This window comes from Lynx rufus, unplaced genomic scaffold, assembly GCF_022079265.1.
Source record: "Lynx rufus isolate CCGP_SWC_20201006 ecotype Redwood Valley unplaced genomic scaffold, mLynRuf1.p SCAF_11, whole genome shotgun sequence".
Classification (NCBI taxonomy): Eukaryota; Metazoa; Chordata; class Mammalia; order Carnivora; family Felidae; genus Lynx; species Lynx rufus.
The window spans coordinates 28,859,695-28,887,490 of NW_025814825.1; the positions used below are offsets into that span (position 1 = coordinate 28,859,695).

General features: G+C 37.1%; 1 protein-coding gene across 2 annotated transcripts in view; it reads right to left on the reverse strand.

Moving 5' to 3' along the window:
• Positions 1-6,456: 6,456 nt before the first annotated feature.
• The window catches only part of PARG (poly(ADP-ribose) glycohydrolase), a 131,230-nt gene continuing 109,890 nt past the window's right edge, over positions 6,457-27,796 (reverse strand). For both annotated transcript variants that reach the window (XM_047073101.1, XM_047073102.1), the window contains 3 exons: positions 26,541-26,646; positions 10,839-10,967; positions 6,457-10,159 (listed from right to left, as the gene is read on the reverse strand). In XM_047073101.1, the coding sequence (XP_046929057.1) occupies positions 10,005-10,159; positions 10,839-10,967; positions 26,541-26,646 (390 nt within the window). In that variant the 3' untranslated portion in view covers positions 6,457-10,004. The remainder of the gene's footprint in view (positions 10,160-10,838; positions 10,968-26,540; positions 26,647-27,796) is intronic.

Below are 27,796 nucleotides of genomic sequence, written 5' to 3' on the forward strand. Positions count from 1 at the left end.
TATACACACATATACCTTTCACTGTCACATTGCATTAGCTAAAACTTCCAGTCTGATGTGGAATACAAATGGTGACAGGAGAGATCCTTGCCATGTTCCTGATCTTAGCAAGAAAGTTCCTCATTATTAAGTATGATATTTACTGTAGATTTTTGTTGTTGTTGTTGTATTTGAGTAAGTTTCCCTGTATTCTTGGTTTGCTGCGAATGTTCATCTGGAATGTGTCTTGGATTTTGTCAAATGCTTTTTCTGCATCTATTGCTATGAGCATATGACTTTTCTTCTTTAGCCTGTTGATGTGATAGATTTCATTAACTCAACCAGCCTTGCAAACTTGGGATAAATCCCACCTGGCCATAGTCTACTTGTATATGGTCTTTATTGCTGAATTGTATTTGCTAAAACTTTGAGGATTTTTGCGTCTATATTCATGAAGAATATTGGTCTGTAATTGTGTTTTTACTCTCTTTGTCTGGTTTTGGTATCACGGTAATAAATTGGGGGGTTTCCCTCCTCTTCTATTTTCAGGAAGATATCGTATAGGCATGGTGTTAATTCTTTCTTAAACAGTTGGTAGAATTCTCCAATGAAACCATTTGGATCTTAAGATTACTTTGTTAGATTTATAAAATTATAAATTCAATTCTCTTAATAGTTATATGGTCAAATAATATATTTTATATTGGATGAGTTCTAGTAGTTTCTATCTTTTGAGGAACTGCTTCATTTAAGCTAAGTTGCCAAATATATGTGTCAGTTATTTGCAGTATTCTATTATCCTTTTAATGTCTGCTGAGTCTGCAGTGATATCCCTTATTTCATTCTTCATATTAATAGTTTATTTCCCTATTTTTTCTTTCAGTTTTGTGAAAGGTTTGTCAATCTTTTGGATCATTTCAAAGAACCAGCTTTCTGTTTCATTTGAGTTTCTCTATTGATTTTTGATCTCTTACTTCATTCAATTCTACTCTTCATTAATTTTTGCATTCTGCTTGAGTTTATATTGTCTTCCCTTAATTTCTTGGAACTTAGATTGATTTGAGATCTTTCCCTTTTTCTAATGTATACATTCAGTCACTTGAATTTTCCTTTCTTAGTTGTGTCCCACAAATTTCTATACATTTTTATTTTCATTCAGTTCAACATATTTTTCTTTTTTAATTTCCCTTGAGAACTAAATCCATGGGCTATTTAGAAGTGTGTTACTTTCTAAGTGTTTGGAATTTTTTCTTTACGTTATTGATTTCTAGTTGATTCCATTGCATCAGGGGACGCATTTTATATGATTTCAATTCTTTTAAATCCCTTGAGGTTTGATTTTGGTCTAGGAATGTTCTTAGTATATATTCTATAGGTACTTGAAAAGATTGTGTATCTATAAGTGTCATTTAGATTTTGTTGACTAATGGGATAATGTAGTTGAGTTCTGTATCTTCGCTGATTTTCTACCAAATTGTTCTATAATTGTTGAGAAAGGAGTTTTGAAGTCATTAACTGTAATTGTAGTTTTGTCTATTTCCCTTCGTTTCTGTCACTTTTTTTCACATATTTTGTGCATAAATATTTAGTATTGCTGTCTTATGGGTGGATTGACACTTTTATCATTATGTAATATCCCTCTATGTCCCTAATACTCTTTCCTCTAAAGTCAACTTTGATATTAATATAGCTATGTCTGCTTTCTTTTGTTTGCAAGGTGTGTCTTGTATGCCATCCTTTAACTTTCAACCTACTTATTATATGTGAAGTGAGTTTCTTATAGAAACATCGTTCGTTTTTGGGGTCATATGGCTTTTTATCCACCCTGCCAATCTCATTTACATTTAATATCTTTATAGTTAATGTAACTATGATGTGTTAGTTTAAGTGTGCCATTATTTTTTATTTTCTGGCAGTTCTCTGTTTAACATTTTTGTTTTCTTTTCCTGCTTATTTGTAGGTTAATTGAGCATTTTTTAGAAGATTCCATTTTGATATATCTATAGTGTTTTTGAGTGTACTTCTTTCTATAGTCTTTTGAGTAGTTGCTGTGGTATTACATTATAAATATATATCTTATCCAAGTCTATTGATGTCAACATTTTACCAGATTGAGTGAACTATAAAAACCTTATCTCTATACTCCTTTATCTTCCCATTTATAATTGTCTTAATTATTCCCTGTACCTACATAAAAAACCACAATAGGTAGGTTTTATGTTTTACTTTAACAAATCTAACTTAGAAAACTGAAGTGTGTTGTATTTACCCATATTTTTATTCTCTATGTTCTCCCTGATGTTCCAAAATTCCTTCTTTTATTATTCCCTTTTTGTTTTAAAATTTCCTTTAGTCATTCTTTGAAGGCAGATCTGCTGGAAACAAATTCTTAGTTACTTTCATCTGAGAACATCTTGGTTTCTTCTTCGTTCCTAAAAGATATTTTTCCTGGATATACAATTCTGCATTGACAGTTTTCTTTCAGCACTTGATAAGTATTGTGCTACTTCCTTCTGGCCTTTGTTGTGCCTAATGAGAAATTTGTCATTTGGTTTGTGTATGTCTTACAGGCTATGTATGTGTCATTTTTTGCTGCTTTTGAGACATTTTCTTTTTCTTTGATTTTCAGACGTTTCATTATGATGTGTTTTGGTGGGGATTTTGGGGTTTTATCCTGTTTGGAGTTCACTGAGCTTCTTGGCTACCTTGCAAAATCTGGGATATTTTTAGAAATTATTTCTTCAAAAATTTTTTTATCACCCCCACCCTCTTCCTCTTCTCCTGATTTGGTTATGTGCTATATATGTCCCTTGGGCTCTATTTATTTTTTCAGCCTATTTTCTCTCTCTTGTTCAGACTGGCTAATTTCTATTGCTATATCATCAAATTCTCTGACTCTTTCCTCTATTTTCTCTATTCCGCTGTTGAACTCATCCATGGAGTGTTTTTTAAATTATTATTTTAATTTCAGTTATTTTATCTTTTGGTTCTAAAATTTCCACTTGGGGGGGGTGCCTGGGTGGCTCAGTCAGTTAAGCGGCTGACTAAAGCTCAGATCATGATCTCACTGTTTGTGAGTTTGAGCCCGGCGTTGGGATCTGTGCTGACAGCTCAGAGCCTGGAGCCTGCTTCAGATTCTGTCTCCCTCTCTCTCTCTGCCCCTCCCCTGCTCATGCTCTCTCAAAACTGAATAAATGTTAAGAATAAAAAAATAAAATCTCCACTTGATTTTTCTTGTATCTTCTCTTTGTTGTAACTTTTTCATTTATATCAAGAGTGTTTGTAATTGTTTGTTAGAGCATTTTTATGACAAGCTGAGATCTTTCTGGACCTTGGAATAATAAGTGATATTTCATTGAAAGTTGAGCACTTTGGATATTATGTTATGAGATTCTGGATCTCATTAAATCTTGTGTTTTAGCCCTTCCCCCCGATACCACTCCAGTTGGGAAGCAAGGCACTGCCTCAATACAGCCAGCTGAAGATGGAAGTTTGTGTTTTCCTCTCTATTTTGAGTGACATACAGAGAGAAGGGAGGCTCCTTGGCACTCCTGGGAAGAAGTTGGAGTTCAGGCTCCACCATAGGCTATGGTGACATAATTCTGGCTTGGAAAGGGAGCACCTTGTATCCTCACTTCCCCATGTATCCCCCACTGAATGCAGGAGGGTGGCTGGAAGTGTGTGAGTGGCCTCACAGTTCTGAGAAGTGATGAAAAGTCCTGACTCTGTTAGGCTTATTTGATCACTTAATGTGAAGGGGGAGGGCACCTAACAGCAAAGGGGAGTGGAGCCTCATTATTTCTAGGTGGAGGCAAAAGTCCAGTATCCTCATGTGTTCTCCACTCACACTGCACTGGGGAAAGAATCTCTTACAACCCACATGATTGAGGCACATTGTTAGAATCTGGAAAGGGTGGAAGTCTAGGCTCTACACATTACCATCGCTGGTACTGGCTCAGTTTTTTCTGTGGTGTTTGGCTAGAGTAGAGCAGTTATTACATAAAAGTTTTTTGTCTTGTTAGGTTGCCCCTTTCCTGGTCCTTTGGCTACAGAGAGCAGGCTTTTCTTGGGCCTTTCTTTACTTGCACTAAGAATTTCCAGGGAACTCACTACTGTATCGTTCCTTGGTTCCAAGGACTCCCTTAGCCAGTCTTGTCTTCTCTTCCACCTTTCAGTGTCCTCTTATGTTTGTTTTATGTATCACATTCAGGGTTTACAGCTGTACTTAGCAGAAAGAAAAGGGAAAAGTCTGTCTACTCCATATTTTGGAATAAGAAGTCCTTTCTCTATTATTAGTGTCAGGATACTGTGGTAATTAATGTCTTTTAGAAACATTGATTTACAGATGAAACAATGTCTGGGATTAACTTAAAAATAATTTGGGGGTGGGTAATGGGTAGAGAGATAAAGTAAATGAGATTAGCTATGAATTGGTAATTGTTGAAGATGGATGATGTATGTATGGAGATTCATTACTCTATTTTATTTTTGTATATGTCTGAAATTCTCCTTAAAAAGAAAACCATTTCCTGACCACCCAGTCTAAGTCATATTATAGGCTCTTATCTATGCTCTCCAATACAGTATAAATGTGATAAGAAGGACCAGTCTATCTTGGTCATAATTACAGCTCCAAAGCTTAAAAGTGGCATAGAGATGACATTCAAATTACCATGTTTCCTCAAATATAAGATGCCACAGATGATAAAATACCTTTATTTTATGTATTATTAAAAAAAACCACAAGTTAAATTATGACATAGCATCAATTTTTAAAAGTATTTGAATTTCAGATGCTACAGTGTGGGGGAAAAATGCTCATTTTCTAATTAACAAAATATGGCATTTGTAGAATAAAGACTCAGTGAGGTCAAGATAATGATGAAAATGCTTTGCAAGTATTCAAGATGAGGGTATATTTCTGAAGGTTTAATCAATTTTGTAGTGAATATATTTCTTCCCAAATATTGAAAATTTATGTCCTAGTTTATAGGTTATGGTTACAAACTTGAACAGAAAATCCAACATTCTGACATGATGGTCTCCACCCTTTCACCACCAAGGATCCCTTTTATTATTTTATCCCCAAGGTCACCATGTTTTGAAATATTTTGATATCAAGTAAAACTCATTTGCTAAGCTAATTTTCTTCATTTTTCATAGATTAAATGTGTAGTATTCAAACGGAGGTGATATAATCTCAGCTAAAATAAAAGAAACTTGACCTTTTACCTACCCTACATGGACTCACTACAGGGAAAAGTACATTTCCATTAGGAAATCTACCTTTTAGTTTCCAGTGCTACTTTCTCAGAATCCAAGAACTGGTGGAACTGAGATGGCAGGTGCTGGATGGCAGCTCCTATATTAAGTCAAGAGAGGATACTAAGGTAGCCAGCCCATCTTAATGTTACACTATAAGTTAGCCCATTTGTTTACACATTTCTCCGACACAGGAAACTGTGTAAAGGAGTTCAATGCTACAGTGCAGGGTCTATTCAAGTTTCTAAATTGACAGCACAAAAATTCAATTGTTTTTTCTAGGATGAACTGGAACAGAGTAGTGAGAAGAAAATACAATTTGTGGAGTTTTAGATCACTTCCCCTTTGTGTGTCAGCTTAGATCTGAGTGCAGAGGGCAAGTCATTCTCTTTGCACCCTGAGCAGAAACTTCAGTGGATACTCACAGAAGACACCTGTGTCTATGAATATGTGAATGGATGGAAGGACAGTGGTCCTCAGAACCTTGAAGACATCTTCCCAGACCCTGATTTGAGCTCTCTTAGAAGATGGGAATTAGGAAAAGGGAATGTACACCAGGAAACATTACCTTAGGAACCTGGAAGGGATGAAAAACTAACGCAGCCAGAATTCTCTTTACCTTTGGAAAGTTCCTCATGCCAGTGACTAACTCTACATTCTTAACACCTAATGTGGAATAACAAATCTATACGTAAAAATTTTCACCAAATGCCTAAGACACACTCTACAATTTTAAGAGACTCTTCTTTTTTTTAGTGTTTATTTTGGGGAAGACAGCCACAGAGTGAGTGAGTACAAGCGGGGGAGGGGCAGAAAGAGAGGGGAACAGAGGATCTAAAGCAAGCTCCACGCTGACAGTAGAGAGACAAATGTGGGACTCGAACTCACAAACTGTGAGATCATGACCTGAGCCAAGGTCATATACTCAACTGACTGAGCCACCCAGGTGCCCCCAATTTTAAGAGATTCTTAATAATAGAGAACAAACTGAGGGTTGATGGAGTGAGGTGGGAGGGGATGGGCTAGGTGGGTATTAAAGAGGGTATTTGTGATGAGCACTGGGTGTTGTATGGAAGTGATGAATCACTGAATTCTACTCCTAAAACCAATATTGCACTGTATGCGAAATAAAATTTAAATAAAAAAATAAAATAAGAGCATGCACATGAACATCTTAAATGTAGCATAATTATTTGAGAAAAAAGAGGTAGTAACAAGGGGGTCAGAATTTCTTTATTCTCATCCTACAAAAATCATGTAAACAATAGCACAGAGCTCTCCTTATTCCCAAGTTCAAAATCATCATTACATGGTAACCCTATATTTAAAATAAACAGTCAGGAAAAATAAAACCAGTTATCAGGCAAACACAGCAGTTTTGGATGTCTTGTATGGGAAACTTTCTCCTTTGGAGGTTCAGTAGATCTGTGTGGGAATCTGATGATGGGGGACAAAGGACACTCTGTCACAGGCACAGAGAACAGTGGTGGCTCAGTGGATTTTAGTAGTTTGTTCCAAAAAGTATTCATTCGGACCCCCTTCCAGCCCCCAAACAAGAACAGGATTATATATTTGAACTCAAGTGCCAGCAATGGCTGGTCTTTCCCTTACCTCCAAAAACAACGGATTGGAGCAGATCCACAAGCCTGAAAGAAGAAAGTACAGGACTTCTAAACCTTACTTATCATTAAAGCAGACATACTAGGATTCAGGTTTTCCTTACATCAGAAAAAAGCCATAAACATGCAGCCACACAGATTGGAAAAGACCAAAAAAACAAAACAAAACAAAAAAACAAAACAAAGAACAACCAAAAAAAAAAAAAAAACAGGCGAGAATCTATACAACCGCTTCTCTTCCTGTTGAAGTTTTTAAGAACGTAACCCAGCTAATTTTTGCTCCATCATATTCTTGCAGTGGGGCAGCTTAATCAGTATTTGGTTTCCAAAGCAATAAATATTGGTTAAACACCTGGCAAGGCAATCATGAAGCCTGGTTAGATCTCCTTTCAATCTCCCCTTTGAGTACCAATTTGGGTCTGCCTGCCCTTAATGTCACTTCAAACAGCAAGAAAAGAAATAATTCTCTCAGAGATATTTTAATGCACCCCACTGATAACGTCATTCATTATGAAGAATAACTTATAGTAGGAACTTGGTAGAGAACAACAGTGTCAGAGCCTTTGCTCGGTCAGGTCTCTGCCAGGGATGATAGAGTAAGTTTCCTTTCACAAAGAACTTCTGGAGGTTGAGATGATGGTATTCCCTAACCTCTGGGTATCTGTTAGTCCATTGGAAAAATGGGCTAAAATATGCAAAGCAACTAGCACAGTATGTTATTACATACAGTAATACATACAGGAGGTGGTCCATAAATGTTTCCTGGTCAACTATAAAGACTGAAATTTATTGAGTACCAACTATGTGCCAGACCCCACGAACACTTCTTTATATACACTATTCCCTAATAAGTGCTAATAGCCCATTTTCTAGATGAGTTAAATAAGGCTCAAATATTGTTTATTTAGAGAATTAGCAAGATACATGGCTAACACTGGAACCTAGTTTGTCTGATTTAAAATCTCAAATTTTTTCCATGACTCCGCATTGCTTCCTTAAACCGTTACTTCATTTCAGTGAGCTAGACAGAAAGCATAAAGCAAGTGAGCTATATTAACAACATAAGAATTCTAAACTAAAAATACCATTTCATGCCTCAATAGATGAAAGGGAAGGTAAACAACATGAAGGAAACAATAAGCCCCTAATGAAAGAGAATAAAAAGGTGCAGTTAAATGTCTTAGAACAGACACACGTTAATTAGAAGTCTGATTTTTTTCCCTCTTTTTATAGAGGGCATTCCTCCTGCCTCAAAAAATGGACATTAGTTCTCTTTACGTTCCCTTTGATTAAACTGTCCCAATCCCCGAATGTACTGAGACAGAGTGGGCAGGTCTTCTTCTTTGAAGGCCCTCAAAAGAGTGAGGCACAGGTAGATGGCCAAGTCACTAAGCCCGTTCATCAATAAGAGTTGAGTCTTAGAGTCTATGTTCTGGAATATTAGGCTGGGTGGTCTTACCTGGATTTAATGATTTCTCTACCACATGAACCATCCTATACTGCTCCTGTATTGTTTTAAAGAACTGTTCACTTAGTCTTGGAGCTGGGTAAGAGGAAAATGATATGGAGACAGAAAAAAGAAATGAAATATAACTATGAATGCTTAAACAAAGCTCAGAATGGGTTGGGAAGGAAAGAGAAGACTTTAGCATCAGTAGAAATAAAGCCAGACACCTTGGATTTGGGGAGATGTTTAAAAATCTTAGTACTATGGTAAAGAACTTCATTAATGACAAGTGGCTGCTGTCAGGTGCCAAATTCCGAATAAAAAGAGTTGCAGACATTGGCCACAGCCCCATATTTTCCTGCCAATACTGACACCAGGAGTTTGGACCATCCGCCAAAATTCCTTACTACTAGGATTGGACCTCCAATAGCGTTTTCTGACAGTTGACTATAAACTAGAACTTCAACAGTAATAGGTTAGAACTATTTTAGAAATATGAGTAAGTGCTTTGTGATTAAACTCTACTCTCAAAACAGAATCGACTTTTATTGAAACCTCTGAAAGACATTATTATTTGTTTGCCACCAGCTTTAAATGGATACAACTGTAAATAAATGATTTTAAACAGAGCCCCTGATAAAGCCTAAACCTAATCATTTCCTATAATTCCAGTTTTATTTGGGTGTTATGTGCTTGCAAACAGACACACTTAAAGAACATATATTTATATACATATAAAATATAGATGATATGGGAGTTTCTGACAAATGATTTGTTAATGAAAATTTATTAACTATGTAATCATTGAATACCAGAGAAACTTTAATATATACAAATCATGTGAGTTCTCAGTTCCTAAACTTTGGTTATATGAATATGCCTCAAGCACCAGAGAACAAACAATAATTCTAATTTGAAAAGAAAAAAAATCCCAAGAAACAAAAAAAGCCTTCAACTCCCTTTGTTCTTTTCTTTTTAAAACGCCATTTGGGGAAACTCTTTTATTCTACATTTCCTTCCATCTTGGTCAGTTTCCAAAAAACAGTATTAATAAAAATTGAACAGGGAAAAAAGTATAGACAAACCATTTTAGATAAAGGTGATGTCTTAAAAGAACTATATCTGGAAATTATTCTGTCTTAAATACAAAATCGTTTTGACCTAGGAGATTTACATTATGTAACATGTATAAAAAAATCCTCAACTCTTAATTTTCAAAATTCAAAAACTCAGGCAACACAATCTTAACAAGAGTTGGGGGTGAAAGGCTTACAGGGAGATCTTTAGCAAACCCAGTTAAAAAAGTTCTTGATTTTCAACTTCTTCCCTGGCATCTGCTAGCTGCAGAGGCAATGTGCATAATATATAGGCATCAAAAGAGACCTGATGGACTGAGCACAACCCTTCATGGGATTTCACAGGAAATCTGATGGGCAAAAGAAAGAAAAGCTGAAGAATGAAGACTGAAATAGAAAAAAATGGAAACAAAATATATCTAAGCATACGTAAGTTAGGATGGAGGGGGCTTACATGTACAAACTGACAACTGCATATGTGTGGAAGGGACTGCATCCTTGCCCACAAACTGGATTATATACACATTTATATTAAATTAAGTCAGTTCGTATATTACACCTGACAATTCAAACAGGATGTTTCTGGTGAGAGGTGGAAGGAGGTTCTATTTACTCAGTTCCTCAGGCCCCAGTCCTCTGTCCTGGCTGGCTGGTGGTCTCTGTACAGGACTCCACAGCATGGTATATGAATGGATAAAGCTTGATGTCTGGTCCGGGGGTCGAACAGTTTCTGCATTCTTCGTTGTAATACCGTAGCAAGAGCTTATACACTTCTCCTGGAAAGTAAAGGCCAGACCAAAACCCCCATTAAGGTACAAAGATGGATAAAACTACTAAAGAGCACTCTAGTTTTCTCTTAATCTAAAAAACATATGCTCATTTTTGGCTTTTGAAAATAGAGTATGAATTTCATATGCCTGGAAGGCTTTCCTGACATAAAAAGAACAACAACACATTAAGTACCTTAAAGAAACTACTTATTAGTTCATGATTACAACAGGCTACACATGGTATAGGTATATGTGGTATTCGGCCACTTATCATTTTGGGAGTTTGTGGCAACTTTACTTCTACACTCAGCTCCCAGGGTAGCAAGGCCTTTCAGGTCCAGCTGAAATACAGAAATGAGCATGCTGTTATGTCTGATAAATATGACTCAGAGTGAGACCTCTTAGACCTAGACTTACCTTCTTACAGTATCCCTCTTTTAGTTTTCTATATGCATAAAAGTAAAAATGGATACTAAGCACCAGTTTCTTGGCCTTATTTTAATAAGCTGACATACTCATTCAAGATTGCAGATGAAACTTTGCCAGAAAAGGATTCTGCAGACGTTGCCCATCTAAGACTTTGTCTGCCTTTCTCAAAGTCATACTTTTATTTTTTCTTATCCACTTATCCTGGATGGTGGACAATCTATCTAGACACCAAGTGTCAAGACTATCTCCTACTTACCAACGGTTAGTTTCCTTTCAGTAAGGAAAGTGTGCATGTTGTAAATGTCTCTCATCAATTCTGAGTCCCCAAAGGTGAAATAAACCACATCTCGCTCAGCTACAGCAGCTGCCATTATCTGTATTAAGGCTGTAGCAAAGAGAAAAAAACACAGCTATGTTATGACACTTTCCACCAAGACACATTTAGTTCTTTCAACCAGGTAAATTATAGCTAGTGTCCCATAGCTTTATCCTGAATTAAAGATTTATAAACCTAATATAATATACACATTATTAGAAATGGCAAATACAGATGGGTATAAATCATCTATCATGTGACTTTTCAGATATGCTGCTGAGAATATCATGAAGCCACAGGATTCCCACACAAGCACCTTTGTGGGGAAATAAATAAGGGAAGGTGCATCTAAGGCAGCACAATCAAGGCACTAAGTTGGTTGTATTTTTTTTTTCTTCTTATGTTAATCTGGAACTAAACTTTTTGTTTGCTGGCTTGATTTATTTTGTCTTATTACATAGTCACCAGTCTTTTGTATCAGATGAGTCTCTGTGAATTTTCCTGACCAATGCACTTGGGAGGTTCTAATGCTCTCATTAACCCTATAGCAAGCATTCTCAAAATGGGTGAGAGAGCACACCCTCATCCCTCCTGCACTCCCAATTACTACAGCAGAGAGGGAATGTTCCTGAAAACATTGAACAGTAACTCTAGTTACTGCTGGAATGGGACATTCATTGAGAACCACTGTCCCCAGGAATCAGAGTTATAAATCACTGAGCCTGAAATATATTCCTAAAAATTAATTTCCTTTATTACCTTAATCTCAATAGACAAAATTTATTTTATTTTTCATTTAAAAAATTTTGAAGACTTTACTAATTTTAATTCCAGTATATTTAACAGATAGCATACAATATAGTGATTCATCAGTTCCATATATTACTCACTGTTCATCAAGATAAGTGTACTCTTGGGGTACCTGGGTGACTCAGTTAAGCGTCCAACTCTCTTTTTAAAAATTTTTTTTAATGTTTATTTTAGAGAGAGAGAGAGAGAGAGAGAGCGAGCAGAGAGGAGAGGGAGACACAGAATCTGAAACAGGCTCCAGGCTCTGAGCTGTCAGCACAGCTGAGCCACCCAGGCACCCCTAATCATCCAACTCTTGATATTAACTCAGGTTGTAATCTTGTGGTTATGAAATCAAGCCCCGCACTGGGATCCACTCTGAACTTGGGAGTCTGCTCAGGACTCTCTCTCTCCCATTCCCTCTACCTGTCCCTGACTCGCACTTTCTCTCAAAAATAAATAAACTTTTGAAAAAAAAGAGGGGAGCCTAGGTGGCTCAGTCAGTTAAGTGTCCACCTCTTGATTTCGGCTCAGGTCATGATCTCGCGGTTTGTGAGACTGAGCCCCACATCAGGCTCTGCGCTGACAGCGGCATAGCCTGCTTGGGATTCTCTCTCTCTTAAAATAAATAAACTTAAAAAAAGAAAGATAACTGTACTCTTAATCCCCTTCACCTATTTCACCCAACCTCCTCCCATTACCCCTCTGATAACAATCAGTTTATCCTCTATAATTAAGAGTCTGTGTTTTGGTTTGTCCCTTTTTTCCTCTTTGTTTTATTTCTTAAATTCCACATAAGGGTGAAATTATATGATATCTGTCTTTCTTGACTGGCTTATTTTGCTTAGCATTATACTCTATAGATCCAACCATGTTGCTGCAAATGGCAACATTTCATTCTTTTTATTTAATGGCTGAATAATATTATAAATATATACATACATACATATACATATACATCTTCTTTACCTAGGATACTTGGGCTGTTTCCATAGTTTGGCTATTATAAATAATGCTGCAAAAAACATAGGGATGCATATATACCTTTGAATTAGTGCTTCTGTATTTTTTGGGTAAATAACCAGTACTGTAATCACTGGATCGTAAGGTAGTTCTATTTTTAATTTTTTGGGAACCTCCATACTGTCTTCCACAGTGCCCATACTAGTTTGCGTTCTCACCAACAGTGCATGAGGGTTCCTTTTCCTCCACATTTTCACCAACACTTGTTTGTTTTTTATTTTAGCTGTTCAGACAGATGTGAGGTGATATCTCACTGTGGTTTTTATTTGTGTTTCCCTGATGATGGGTAATGTTGAGCATCTTTTTATGTGTCTTTTGGCCATCTGAAGGTCTTTGGAGAAACGTCAATAGACAAAATGTATTTTAAATAACAGTAAAACTGAATATAGGTATAATAAATGCTTTTCACAAGTTACATATTTTTTCCTTCATAAAAGGGGAGATGGGAATCAAACTAAGACATTTTGGAAAACAACTTCTGTAGTTTTGATTTTTGAGAGTATGTTAAAATTCTTATATTCAAAAAAAAATTAAAACAATAGGAATGGGAATGGAAAGGAGCCTATAACTGTAAACAAACAAAAACAAATTAGCCTAATTTTATTTCAAAAGAATAACATAACTTCACTGAAGGGAAAAGAAAAAGGAAAGGATGGAAAAAAGAAATAACTAATCCAAGTAACTTATGAACATAATACATGACTAATATACTGTCAGTCTTGGGCAAGGAGAAAAGAATTACAAACAAATCCCAATTCTTTTTACTAGGTTTGCTTACCATAGTAGTTCAAGCAAAACAATTTTGAAACTAGTTTTGAATATATTACAGGATTGAGCAAATGAGTAAATGTGTTGATAGTGTTGGGAGCTGGGGTCCTTACCATGACAGAGGGGACACACAGACATGGAATATGGGAAGACAAAAGTAACTGTGGAGATGGATTGAAACAGAAGGCACTACTATGTACTCACAGACTTGTAAAATACATACATTTGTGTGTGTGTGTGTGTGTGTGTGTGTGCATTCTTAGCCTTGTCTGCTAAAATGCTTTAAAAGAAGACACCCCAGCAGCAATGAGCACATCTAGTGCCCAGATATTGATCTCTAATACCATTCCCCTTTAATTTTTTTAATATCTATTTTTGAGAGAGAGAGAGAGAGAGAGAGAGCGAGCACGCATGACTTGGGGGGGTGGATCAGAGACAGAGAGGAAGACACAGAATCTGACACAGACTCCACGTTCTGAGCTGTCAGCACAGAGCCCGATGCAGTGCTTGAAATTATGAACCACAAGATCATGACCTAAGCTGAAGTTGGATGCTTAACAGACTGAGCCAGCCAGGCACCCCTTTAAAAGAAGACAGCCCAGCAGCATTGAGCACATCTAGTGCCCAGATCTTTGTCTCCAATACCATTCCCCCTTTAAAGGAGCTGGATTCCTCAGGGAAATGCCTGATTCCATGGTTAGGACAGGATAGGTACAAGATAAGCCCAGGATATTTTGTTGTATCAGAAAGTAAAGAAAGTGATCAGGATACAGGAGTCAGTTTGAAGGAGTTCCCACCAGCCAAATCCGGACAAGCTAGGCACCAAAATATTAAGTATAGTAAATAAATTGCAAACCACTGAAAAAGTAGGAATTCTTGAGTCCACATATAATAAATAGATAATATATAATAAATAAATGGAGAAAAAGAATGAGGGGCTCTTGCTCACTGGAGAACGTCAAAGATTAAATGGTAAGCATGGAGGAAGTGATAGCACAGGATAATCCTCCTTTGCAACCATCATGGTAAAGATTGAATCAGGCAAAAATCAGTAAAGAATACCAAATCTAATGGAAATTTTGTCTTAAAGCGTCTTCCCACAAATTGCTTATTAGCTACAAGGGAGAGGAAAAAACTCAGTATCTGTACAGTGGAGAAATCAGACAACACCTTGACTGGGTAATCAAAAATAGCATCACCAATGGGGTCAGATGACCATCAGGTGCCTCTATCACCTATGCAGTGCTCTGACTGAGAATGTATAACCTCAACCTAATTATGAGGAAACAGCAAACTCTTTATTTTTTATTCTTAATTCTTTTATTCTTTAAATATGTCAATGTCATAAAAGACAAAGAAAGGCTGTAGAAATACTCCGAATTCAAAAAGAGGCTAAAAGACATGACAACTGAAGGCAATACCTGACCCTGGACCCTGTATTGGAGGGCAAGAAGGATATAAAGGGTTTTTACGAGGGCACCTGACAGAATTGGAACATAGATGACAGAGTAGATAAAAATATTCTATCAATGTTCATTTATGAGTTTAATAACTGTAATGTGTTTATATAAGAAAATATTTTATTCTTAGGAAACACACACTGAAGAATTTAGGAAAAGGAGCATAAAGTACATAAATAAGCGCAAATGGTTAAGAAAAATTATGCATGTGTTCATATATATAAACGTCCTTATATGTACACACACACACACACACACACACACACACAGGGGTATTTATTTTTCCTTTCGTAACTTTGTAAATATGAAACTATGTTCAAATAAAAAGTTTTAAGAATTATGTAAGAAGGAAAAATATATTTAAGTTGAACTAGTAAACTTGACATAGTTGAGTATTCCCAAATTTGGGAAAGAATCTAAGACTTTATAATACACGTGAGATTCTAAAACACCAAAGTATTTCCTAATTTCCAAACTAATATTTATTGAGTATCCACAACGTGAGGTACCATTACTAGGCCTCATTAATCTTGGAGTATTGAAAGTAATTAATCTCAAATAGAGATAAGTTTTAATTAAAACTACTCAACCAATTTATGCATATGTTAAAGCTTCGGTACACTCAATTTTAAAAGGTTCCTAATTAACCTAAACTACATATAAAAATGGAAAAATGAATTGTCATTTTCCTCTACCATGAAGTACCATGTCTTACCTTCTAGTTTGAATGAAAATTTGGCTTTAAGTATTTCCTATTTAAAAAAAGAGAGAGAGATCCAAAGAAAAACACTTCTAGTCTTATTTTCTCCTTATATACAGAAATACTAGATCACTGGTCATTTGACCCTTAAGAAAATGAAATATGAATAAAAAAACTTTCACAATTTATCTCCCTATAGAATTTATTTTAAAAATGCTGGAGCTAAGCTTGACAGAGCTACAAAAAAAAAGGCCAGATCATGGGGCGCCTGGGTGGCTCAGTCGGTTGAGCGTCCGACTTCGGCTCAGGTCATGGATCTCACAGCTCGTGAGTTTGAGCCCCGTGTCGGGCTCTATGCTGTCAGCTCAGAGCATGGAGCCTGCTTCAGATTCTGTGCCTCCCTCTCTCTCTGCCCCTAACCTACTCACATTCTGTCTCTGTCTCTCTCAAAAATAAATAAACATTAAAAAAAATTAAAAAAAAAAAAAGGCCAGATCTTAATAAGAGAAACCAATTCTCACCACATTTTTGGTTTCACATCCATTTCTATTTGGGTACACACTGCAATCTGAGCATGTGCCAGACAGTTTGGGACTACAGACTGGAGACCTGAGTTCAGTCCTTACCCATCTGCTAGCTATCTAGGATCTATGACTTTGGTCAACTCACTTAACTCCCTTGCCTGCATTTTTCCCAGCTATGCTATGAAGCAGTTAGATCAGACGATCCCTAAAGACTCTTTCAGAGTGTAGAATTCCATAATCCCTGCTATAATTTTTCTCCTTGCACTGGATATTAGACTATAAATACACAAGTGAAATTTTCAGAAATATAATCTTGACTCTATATATCAGTAATCACTAACAAAAGATAATTTTAAACAGAACTGTTTTCAGACCTTATTATGTACAACATCCTCAGGAACTTTGCAAATCTAAATAATTAAGTCTCATGATTTAGGTGAATTCTCTTGCATCACAAGTTAGATGAGAATAAATCACAAATCTAATAGGGTATGTGGACTGATTCCAAGTATGATATAAAAGCATCAAATTCTAACTTCAAGCACAACTAGGTGCCAAAATAATCACTTAAATTAACCTGCAGGGAGCTGGGTTTTAATTTTCTTTTTGGCATCAATGTTAAGCTATGAAGAAAATTCAAATAAATATAAATGACATCAAAAAGCAATTCATAAGGTCCTCTTGCAACAAATGAACCAAACCAAAAATGAGTAAAATGATGGATATGCATACCACAGGTGTGGTTTGAGGCCATCAGCATGTAATATTAGTAACAACTGCTACCACCAAGTTCTTAAACATGCTGAATGGTTCTAGAAGCTTTAAAAAGCACAAACTCAAGACTTACAAGAATTAACTCAGTTAATCCTTACAAAAACTGAATAAGGTAAATGTAAGTATTATGTCCATTTTGAAAATAAGGCAATATAGGTATCAAAAGGTTTAAGCAGTTTGTCTAGGGTCACAGACCAAAAAGCAGTGGATCTGAGGGTTGAACCCTGGCAGTCTTGACTCAGACGCACTCCCTCAACCACTACTCTGCAAACCTGTCATGCCAAGTCATTCTGCTCTACTCCAAGCAACATACCATGTGCCAGTCCGAAGAATTTCCTCATTTTGTTTACATTATTTAAATGCATGCTGGCAAATAAACCAAATAGTATAGATTTGAAAGTGTTGCTGATGCTTTTCTAATGAAACCCAAGGTGTTTTTTGTGCTCTCACACCCAGTTACGCTGAAAGCTCACGGCTTTTTGCTCACTCTTCTCAGCCAACTCTTATTCTGTAGTTGGGGTCTTGTTCTCTGGCTACTGTTTTTAATCAACATCACCGGCAACTTCCACCTCTCCCCCCAACCTGAATATTACTAAAGGCCCCATCGTTGATCCTTCCACCTGCTTTAAATGCACTCTCTCAGGGTGCCTGGGTGGCTCAGTCGGTTAAGCGTCCGACTTCAGCTCAGGTCACGATCTCGCGGTCCATGAGTTCGAGCCCTGCATCGGGCTCTGGGCTGATGGCTCAGAGCCTGGAGCCTGCTTCCGATTCTGTGTCTCCCTCTCTTTCTGCCCCTCCCCTGTTCATGCTCTGTCTCTCTCTGTCTCAAAAATAAATAAAAACATTAAAAAAAAAAATTAAAAAAAAATAAATGCACTCTCTCTTCAAGAATTCAACCATCTCTAGAATGGCAAATCCCAAATCCAGAACCAGATTCAGAATTTGTGGCCAATGAAGATTAAACAGCAAGAGTGCAGACACTGGGCTCTAGGGCATCAACCCTGGTTTGTATCCTAACATTGCTGCATGCTATCCTTGTGACATTGGGCTACTTACCTCTCTCTGCCTTGACTATTTCACCTATAAAGATAAAAATAGGGGCGCCTGGGTGGCGCAGTCGGTTAAGCGTCCGACTTCAGCCAGGTCACGATCTCACAGTCCGTGAGTTCGAGCCCCGCATCGGGCTCTGGGCTGATGGCTCAGAGCCTGGAGCCTGTTTCTGATTCTGTGTCTCCCTCTCTCTCTGCCCCTCGCCCGTTCATGCTCTGTCTCTCTCTGTCCCAAAAATAAATAAACATTGAAAAAAAAAAGTTTAAAAAAAAAAAAAAAGATAAAAATAAAGCTTACCTAATACATTGTTATGAGCTAATATATGTAAGGAAAGCACTTAGTATAACAATTTCTGGAACATAGAATGTTTGTAGACATTCTCAACTAACAACAACAACGATACAACAACAACAACATACTGGTTTTTGCGAAAGGCCAAATGTGAATTTTGATTCTGACTCCTACTAGGTCTCTCTTTGGGCTTTTTTACTAGCCTCTTTTTGAACCTTGGTTTCCTTATCTTAAAAATGTGGCTACAAATTGAAGGGTAACCATGCAAACTAAAGGAGAGAATGTAGTCTTTCTTAAACATGGCTGATCATCAGTATCTCCCAGACAGTTAAAATTTCCCAAAGCCATTTCCCAGATCCACTAACTAAGTGGCATCTCTGAGGTGCTGATGACAACCATTCCACTCACTCTAGACACCTTGAATGCATTATCATGTACAAGACCCCATTCTAGACACTGGGCCCACAGAAGAGGACAATGTAGAAGTGTTAAGAAAGGAATATTCTTATTCAAGTGTGTAAGAGCAAAAGGCTGAGAAAGAAATGGAGTGTGGTGTGTTCTGACAGAAGGAAGCAAGGTGATAAGAAGCCTGTGGTAAGAAAAACTGAACTGAACTGGCCCATATTTCTATTCTAACCTTCCATTTTTAAAAAAATTTTTTTTTTCAACGTTTATTTATTTTTGGGACAGAGAGATACAGAGCATGAACGGGGGAGGGGCAGAGAGAGAGGGAGACACAGAATCGGAAACAGGCTCCAGGCTCCGAGCCATCAGCCCAGAGCCTGACGCGGGGCTCGAACTCCAGGACCGCGAGATCGTGACCTGGCTGAAGTCGGACGCTTAACCGACTGCGCCACCCAGGCGCCCCAACCTTCCATTTTTTATTGATAGTCACCTCTTCCCCAGTTCTACAAACAGACCTCCCACAAACCCCAACCAGAGGGATAGGCTGGGTCAACGATAGCATGGTAGAAAATGATTTCTCAGAACTGTCCAGGTTCCTATCTTTTCTAGATCAATGATTTTTCTAGAGTTTAGCTATCTTGATTCCAAAATAGCAAAACAACCAGTAAACACATTATTTAAGTTTGGTGTCAATGGGATATAAGGTATGAAGGAAAATAAATTTACAAAAAGTTTCTATAATTTCAGAGAAATTTTCATTTAATATAAATATGCAATAAAAATCAACTGAGGGGCACCTGGGTGGCTTAGTCGGTTAGGCGTCTGACTTCGGCTCAGGTAATGATCTCACGGCTTATGGGTTTGAGCCCTGCATCAGGCTCTGTGCTGATAGCTCGGAGCCTGGAGCCTGCTTTGGATTCTGTGTCTCCCTCTCTCTCTCTGCCTCTCCCCGGCTTGTGTTCTCTCTCTCTCTCAATAATAAATAAACTTAAAAAAAAAAAATCAACTGAAAAACTTCTGAATCTCACTGGGCATGTGTCCAGTGTTTACTGACTTGCTGACTACAAGGATTTGGTTCAAGAGATAGGAAAGTGATCTAAGTTGGCCCAATTTTTAAATGGAGGAGTTCTCCTTTCCACTAGGGTCACTCAGTTGCAGTACTGTAAACCTGGAACTGTTTGGTCTCCAGCTCCTGCCATGGAGAGATAACCAATGGAAATAGAAGAGAATGAAGCTATCATCTTCAGAGAAGCAGGCATTGGAGAAACCAACACACAAGAGGAAGTGTCTGATCCTAGGATCCAGTAATCCCTGAGGCCAAATCTACCCAGTCTTTCTCTGCCATATCAGTAGACAGTGGCCATTCAGGCTTAAGTGATTAGGTAGATTAGCATATCTTAAAACTAAAGAATCCTAATACAGAACTTGGTTGCAGTGTTGGCAGTTGGGTATAGGTAGGACAGGAAGGAGGATCTTTGTGGAATAGTTAACACTAGAGTGCTGTCTTTTTTTTTTTTTTTAATGTTTATTTATTTTTGAGAGAGACGGAGACAGAATGCGAGTAGGGAAGGGGCAGAGAGAGAGGGAGACAGAGAATCCGAAGCAGGCTCCAGGCTCTGAGCTGTCAGCACACGGGGCTCAAACCCACAAGCTGTGAGATCATGACCTGAGCCGAAGTCAGACGCTCACCCAACTGAGCTACCCAGGTGCCCCAGTCTTTTTTTTTTTTTTTTCATTTTAAATATTTATTCATTTTTGTGAGATGCAGAGAGACAGCGCTACCAGGGGAGGGGCAGAGAGAGGGAGACACAGAATCTGAAGCAGGCTCCAGGCTCCAAGCTGTCAGCCCAGACCCTGATGCAGGGTTTGAACCCACGAACCTCGAGATCATGACCTGAGCCGAAGTCGGACACTTAACCGACTGAGCCACTCAAGCACCCCTAGAGTGCAGTCTTAAAGGAATACAGGGAATTAGGCAGATGCTAATAGGCAATTTCAGAAGAATGTGCAAAACCCTAGATTAAAGAAAGGCAAACAGGGTTGTTGAATAAATTTGTTAAAGAGAAATTCCTTGAGCATATTTTATTTGCAAATCACTTTTAGGTAGCTAAGGTAGGGAATAGGTATAGAAAAGAAAATACACAGGAGTACAACATCAAGATACCTTTAATTACAGTAAACTAGCAAAGGCATAATTTTCTCAAGTCAGGTAACACAGTATGGAGAGATATAAAAAATAAACATTGAAGGAAATGGAAGGAGGAATTGACAAAAATATAATAGAACTTTAGAGTACCACTCAATACCTTCACAAAGCAAGCAGACAAAATTAGAGGGATACAGGGTCTGAGCTAATAAGTATAGAATCTCATAGACATAGAATAAGTTCTACATCATTCAGAGACATCTTTTCATGTACCAATACAGCATCTACAACAACTGTTATGCCACCAAGAGTAGCTCCAAAAAAAAATTTTTTTTTTAATAATAGGTAAAAGAGGGGAGCCTGGGTGGCTCAGTTAGTTAAGCATCCAACTTCAGCTCAGGTTATGATCTCACAGTTCATGGGTTCGAGCCCCACGTCAGGCTCTGTGCTGACAGCTAGGGGCCGGGAGCCTGCTTTGGATTCTGTGTCTCCCTCTCTCTCTGCCCCTCCCCCAACTCATGCTCCGTCTCTCTCTCTCTCAAAAATAAATTTTTTTTAAAAAAAGAGGTAAAGAAACCATCTTATTTTTAAACCAACCATTTCAAAATGGTTTTAAATTATCTCCTAAAAATCTCATGGATATCTGGTGGTACCCTTAGAGCAGAAGCCCACTTCAGTCTCTAACTGAGATGGGATGAATAAAGCCACAAAAAGAAGCTACTTCTACCAATGAAAAAATGCCAAGTAACCTACAGAATCTTACACTCTTCCTGAGTCTACTAGAGAGCTGTGTTGTTGCAAGGCAATCGAAGTATGACAACCCCCTCCAAGAAGATACAAACTATGATCCTTGAAAGAGCACAGGAGACAGAGGTAAGCACCATACAAATGGGTAAGAATAAAACAGCTAAAACTTTAACATAAAATTTAAAAGCCAAGTGTAGACTGGGGGGTTACTTTGGAATAATCAGGAGCCCAAGAAATAGAGAGTTCACACTCACTCAAAAGCTCTTTTTCATAGGCTTCCACAGGGTGCTCAGAAAGATGAAGGGCCAGGAGGAGGACAGAGAGAGCCCACATGGTAGCACAGGCACACAGGAGATGAATGGCTGCTGGTGGGCGACAGGCACCAAACCCCTCCCTCTTCCCCATGTCCCTTCTTTTCTACCCTCTAGTTCTAGGGACATGGGCTGCTTTGGGGCAGAAAGTTGTTAGTAAATGTCTGTTGAATGAATGAATATATGAAAAATATTATCTTAACAGTTGTCAGCAGAATGTATAATGAAAACAGTTCAAAATCAAATTGTTGTAAATTGCAATCCTCCTGTATAGTTAGGCAGAAAGCATATTAACAAATATTTAGTCTTATTGCTAATAAAAGAAATAGAAGTTTAAGGATCTGCATATGCCCATGTTTGCTCTCCATGGTTTTTTTTAAAAACTATCCTTCCTTCCTTCTTTCTCTATTAAGGTAGGGATAAGCATCTGATGGTTCAAAGAGTCTTCCTGAAAGGTTTGGTAAGACCTAGGGACAGATAAAGATGGCCAGTCAAGAAAAAGTTAATATTGGCTGTGTCTTTATCTGCTCTCAAAGGGTTTTAGCTTTCCAACTTTTCCAACCTTGTATCATCTCTCAATACTCTCAAGTAGACCATAGCTTCTTGATTCCTTTCTATGCACCTGCTCTACCTCCCTAATACCAGGTCATTAGCAAACATCTCTTTATTGGTCCTCTCTTCTTTTGGAGATTCATCTAGGATTTAAATGCCCGCTTTGCCCATGTCTACTATGTGACTGATGACAAAGTGAGCTTATAAAAGAGAAGTTTATAATGTCTTGATGGCTGTTTTTCTTAACTGAGATATAACTGCCATATAAAATTATGTTTTTCAAATATACACTATGATGATTTGGTATTTGTACATATTAAGAAATGATTATCACAATAAGTATAGTTAACACCCATCACCACACAGTTACAAGATTATTTTTACTTGTGATGAGAACTTTCAACATCTACTCTTTAAGCAATTTTCCAATATGCAATACAGTTATTACTAATTATAGTCACAATGTTATACATTATATGCCCATGATTTATTCATTTTATAACTGGATGTTTGTACATTCTAATCCCTTTCACCCATTTCACCCACCCCCATACCCCACCTCTGGAAACCACCAATCTGTTCTCTGTATCTATGAGCTAGGTGTTTTGTTTTTGTTTTTAATATTCCACATAAAAGTGAGATATACACTATTTGCCTTTTTCTCTCTCACTTATTTCACTTAACATAAAAATGCCTTCAAGGTCTATCCATGTCGTCAGAAAATTTTTTACTAAGACTTTTTGTTACAGAAACAATATAAGCTTAAAACAGAAAGGTACAAATTAAAAAAAAATCTGTATCACTCACCTAGAGACAACCATAGCTAATCTTTGCACATAAACAGATGAACACAGAGAATCTCAAATTTGTGATATTTTATATTTATCATTTGATTTTCAGAATTGTTTATAATACATATACTATGTATTTCCCCCATTCGGCAGTATTCTAAAAACATACTTCCATGTCGGCAGTTGTATTTCTGCAATAGTTCTAATGTCTACATAATATTTCGTTACATAGATGTATCACAGTATCTTTCTTTTCAAAATCAGTTTCAGTAAACAATTCCCCACTAAAGGATAAATAACTACTTCTAATTTTTATGATTATTCAAGTGAATGAAGGAGAGGGAATTGTCAAAAGGTCACTGTTAAGTTTAAATCTCAATAATGGGGAAAATGAACTATATAATGAAACTCTTTGAATACTATGCTTGGTACTCACCAAGGGGAAACAAAACTGTAATCGGAGAAAAATATTTTTATGCCACAAAGAAAAGAAAGGAAAGGAAGACATTTATAAAGCTTCTCAAATTGTCCATCACAAATGACCAAAGCTTATGGCAGACCTGGTTTTTTGGATTGATGATACGAATCTACTCATTCATTTTACTTCACAGAAAAACAGCAAAATCATCTGCCATAAGATCAATAAGCCCAGAATGAAAAACAGGTTTCCTCAAATTGAGGATGATAAATAATTTCATAAAACCTAAAAATTCTTTCTTCTATAGATTTTCAAAACACTGAAAATAATAACATGCAGGTTTTGTTTCTGATTATGAAAAAAATGTGGGTGAAAGCCTTTAGAATGAAGGAAAAGATTTCTCTAAGCATGCCACAAATATGTAAACACATAAAAATTAAGTCCACGTGACAACAACCCAACAGGCTGAAATAAATGAAAAAATACCTGCAACATAATATAACAATTAATGATATTTCTTTTTTTTTAATTTTATTTTTAAGTAATCTCTACACCCAACATGGGGCTCGAACTCATGACCCCAAGGATCAAGAGTCCCATGCTCTTCTGACTGAACCAGCCAGATGCCCCATTATTTCCTAATATACAAAGAGTTATTACTATCCATTGAAAAGTCAAAACTATTTCCAAAGAGCTAAATGGGCAGAAGAGTGAAAAAAACAATTCACAAAGCAAATAAAAATGGCCAATAAACATATAAAAACTGTTGAACCTCAGAGAAATTTTAAAAATTGACAAAAATCCCTTGTTAGTGAGGATTCTTATGCAGGGAAGACAATAGAAATTGATATAAACTTTCAGAAGGATAACTTGCAACAAGTATCAAAATATAAAGTATATATGCCTTTGGGTTATTAATCTCACTTCTAGGAATTAATCCTAAGAAAATAATCATATATAACATATGTAATTATATACTGCAGTATTGCTTATAAGATTAAGAAAATAAACCAACTGTCTATAAAGGGAGAACCAGTGAAATAAATTATGGTAAGTAGAAATACATACAACAGAATACTATATAGCTATTAAAAATGTTGACAGTACATTTACATTTGTATGGTTTTCAAAAAGAAGAGGTCAGAGCATAGACTGGTGTTATGTTATTAATGTCAAATGGTTACACAGATTGTTAATAGGAATATCTGAAAAGATGATCGCCAAAAACGTTAACAATGAACTCTGATGATTTTTACACACTTCATAATATTTTTCTGGATTAAAAAAATAATAAATGTGACATTTTTACAAAAATAACATACTCATAAATAATGACAGACTCAACTATTTTATTCCCAGCGAGGTAGATTTTTATCTATATCTAGTTTGGCTATCAAGGCCAGTTGGCTGTTTTCTGTTTTATTTTATTACTTTATTAACTGTAGTATAACAAAGAATTTCAAAAACCTCGGAATTTCCTGAATGTCTTTGTTATGCTAAGGAGGACTCTGGGTGAGCCCCTACATAGCTACAGGATTGGGATTTTCAGCCACTGACTTCCAGCAAATGGAAGGAGAGTTGAAACTGAGTTCAATAATGGGGCCAATGATTTAATCAACAATACCTATATAATGAGGCCCCAATAAAAACTTTGGACATCGGGATGCCAGGGTCATGAGTTCAAGCCCCATGCTGAGGTGTGCAGCCTACTTAAAAAACAAACAAGCAAAAACACTTTGGACATCAAAGGTCAGTGGAGCTTCTCGTTGGCGAACACACTGATGTATGAGGAGAGAGATGTGCCCTGACACCACAGCGAGAAGGCATGGAAGCTCTGTATTCCCTCACAGATCTCACCCTATGTGTATCCTTTATAATAAAATGTAGTAGCACCTTCCTGAGCTCTATGAGTCATTCTAGTAAATTATCAAATCTGAAGGAGCTTGTGGGAACCTCCTAGATTGGTAGCCAGTTGGTCAGAGATGTAGGTGGCCTGGGGACACCCTGCCCCCAGACTTGCAGCTAGAGTCTGAAGTAGAGGTGGTCTTATGGAGGACTTTGCCCTTAACCTGTGGAATTTGCACTAACTCCAGGTAGTTCATGCCAGGATTGTATTGCAGCACACCTAGTTGACGACAGACCAGTTGGGTTGACACAGAACAGTATCCTTCTTAAGTAATGATACAATACGATTTTCTACGACTGATACTTTTGAGAGTAAAGTAAATGTCATAATTTGGTAAATGGCCAGTAGCTTTGATCAGATTTTGTGATTTTTCTACCATAAACAATAAAATGTAAGAAATGTTTATCCTTCTTGCGTACCCAAGTGGCTCCTTATCTATGTTCTTCATGCAGCTCTCCCAAGCTGTACTCCCACATATGTGCACCTCTACTAAAGCATTCACTACTATATTGCATTTTCTATGCTTCTCTCTCATATGCCAAATTGTGAATTCCAAAGCAGGGACTACATTTTATTCACCTTTGCATTCTCAGAGTCTACCACAGTGCCTACAACATAGCAGATGCCTCACAAGTTTGGTGAATGAGTGAGTCAACGAAATTGCTCTATCAAAATCACTTCTGTGAAGCAAAGTGCTTAACGGGTACTTTGGTTTGAAACTTCATAGTCATTCTGGACTCTTCCATCCCTCTATTCAACTAAATACTGGTCTGGTAGACTAAAGAGATCTTTACAGGGAAATAGCAAATAAAAATAAGTATTCCTCTAAATACAATAAGGAAAAAGAGGATGGTGTCAAATACTGTTTTTCTCTTCAATCTTTGTGGTCTCTTATTGTATAAAACAGAACATTAGAAATCCAAGTTTGAAGGACTTTTTCTCTGTAGTCAAAATGCTTATCATTCTTACAACAACTTATTTACTTACCTTTTAATCTAGCATCACCGCCAAAGGCACCACAGCCCCAGTTTCCTGTGGCTACTGCAGAAAGATTCTCTGAAGAAACTCCAGGACGGAGAAATCCACAGTAAGCCTGCAGGATGAAAGAAACATTACAATGTGTGAGTGACTAGACACTAACAGTATTTCTGACTGATGTACTAAGATCAGTGGCTGTTACCAAGCTTATGTTCTATTTTTTCTTTTTCTTTTCTTTTTTTTTTTTTTAGGGGCCAAACTAGAGGGAAAACAAGAAAATCCTGGGATTATAGAAGAGAGTAAGAAATGATCAATTCTAGTATTTATTTGTTTTCATGCTGGGCCAAAGCCCTTAAACCAATACAGACAAGTCTCAGTTTCTTTGTCTGATTCAAACAAATATAAATGAAAATATCAAAGGTATTTCAAGAACTGATGGGATCCCAATTACAAACTACCAGGAACTGAAGGGAGGAAAGACACTTAACATATAGCTTTATTTGAAGGCTTCTGAACACCATTTTTTCCATTAAGGTAAAGAGTTATCACCACTGTGCTTCCTTAACACTTGCTCTCTCAATTACTGGGACTTAAAGACTAGTGACTGTGTATGGGATTCCTATACCTGGTTATAAAATAATCTTTAAGGTCCCCTCTAGCTCCAAGATTCTCTGGTTTCACAGCTCTGCTTTAAGCTAGAATATTTTAACATTCGCTAGTCACTTTGAGAAAAGTATGATCTATCCTGAGGACACTGGCTAAGTCTTACTTAGAGGAACATTTAATTTTGTACATGAGAAGACTGCAGTTTAAGCCCCAAAGTTGTAGATTTCCATTTCTTTGCTGCCAGCCTAGTTGGTCTTTCTCAGTTTTCTGAAACTATCAGACTATATTAAGAGGTTTAATGTAATAGCAAAGCAAATCTCCCCTGGGTTCTCTCAAGTAGCAAACAAAGCCTAAAATATAGCTTATGTATAATAGTAAATAAAATAAAAAGAATGATCTGTGACAAATGTTCCTAGAGAAAAACCAAGGATAAAGAAAGATGCTTCCATGAAACCCACACATAGAAATATAGTAAATTGCTCTCTGAAGTTTCCACAAAGGTATAAAAATTTATTTTACACACTGTCTGGATAGATTAACAAGGCTATTCCTTCCACCCCCTCCTGGGCTGTAAATCCTGACAGATATTAATTATAAGTTGGTACCAGACCATTATTCAATGCTGTGGTACAGAGCTTACACTAGAACTCACAAATTAC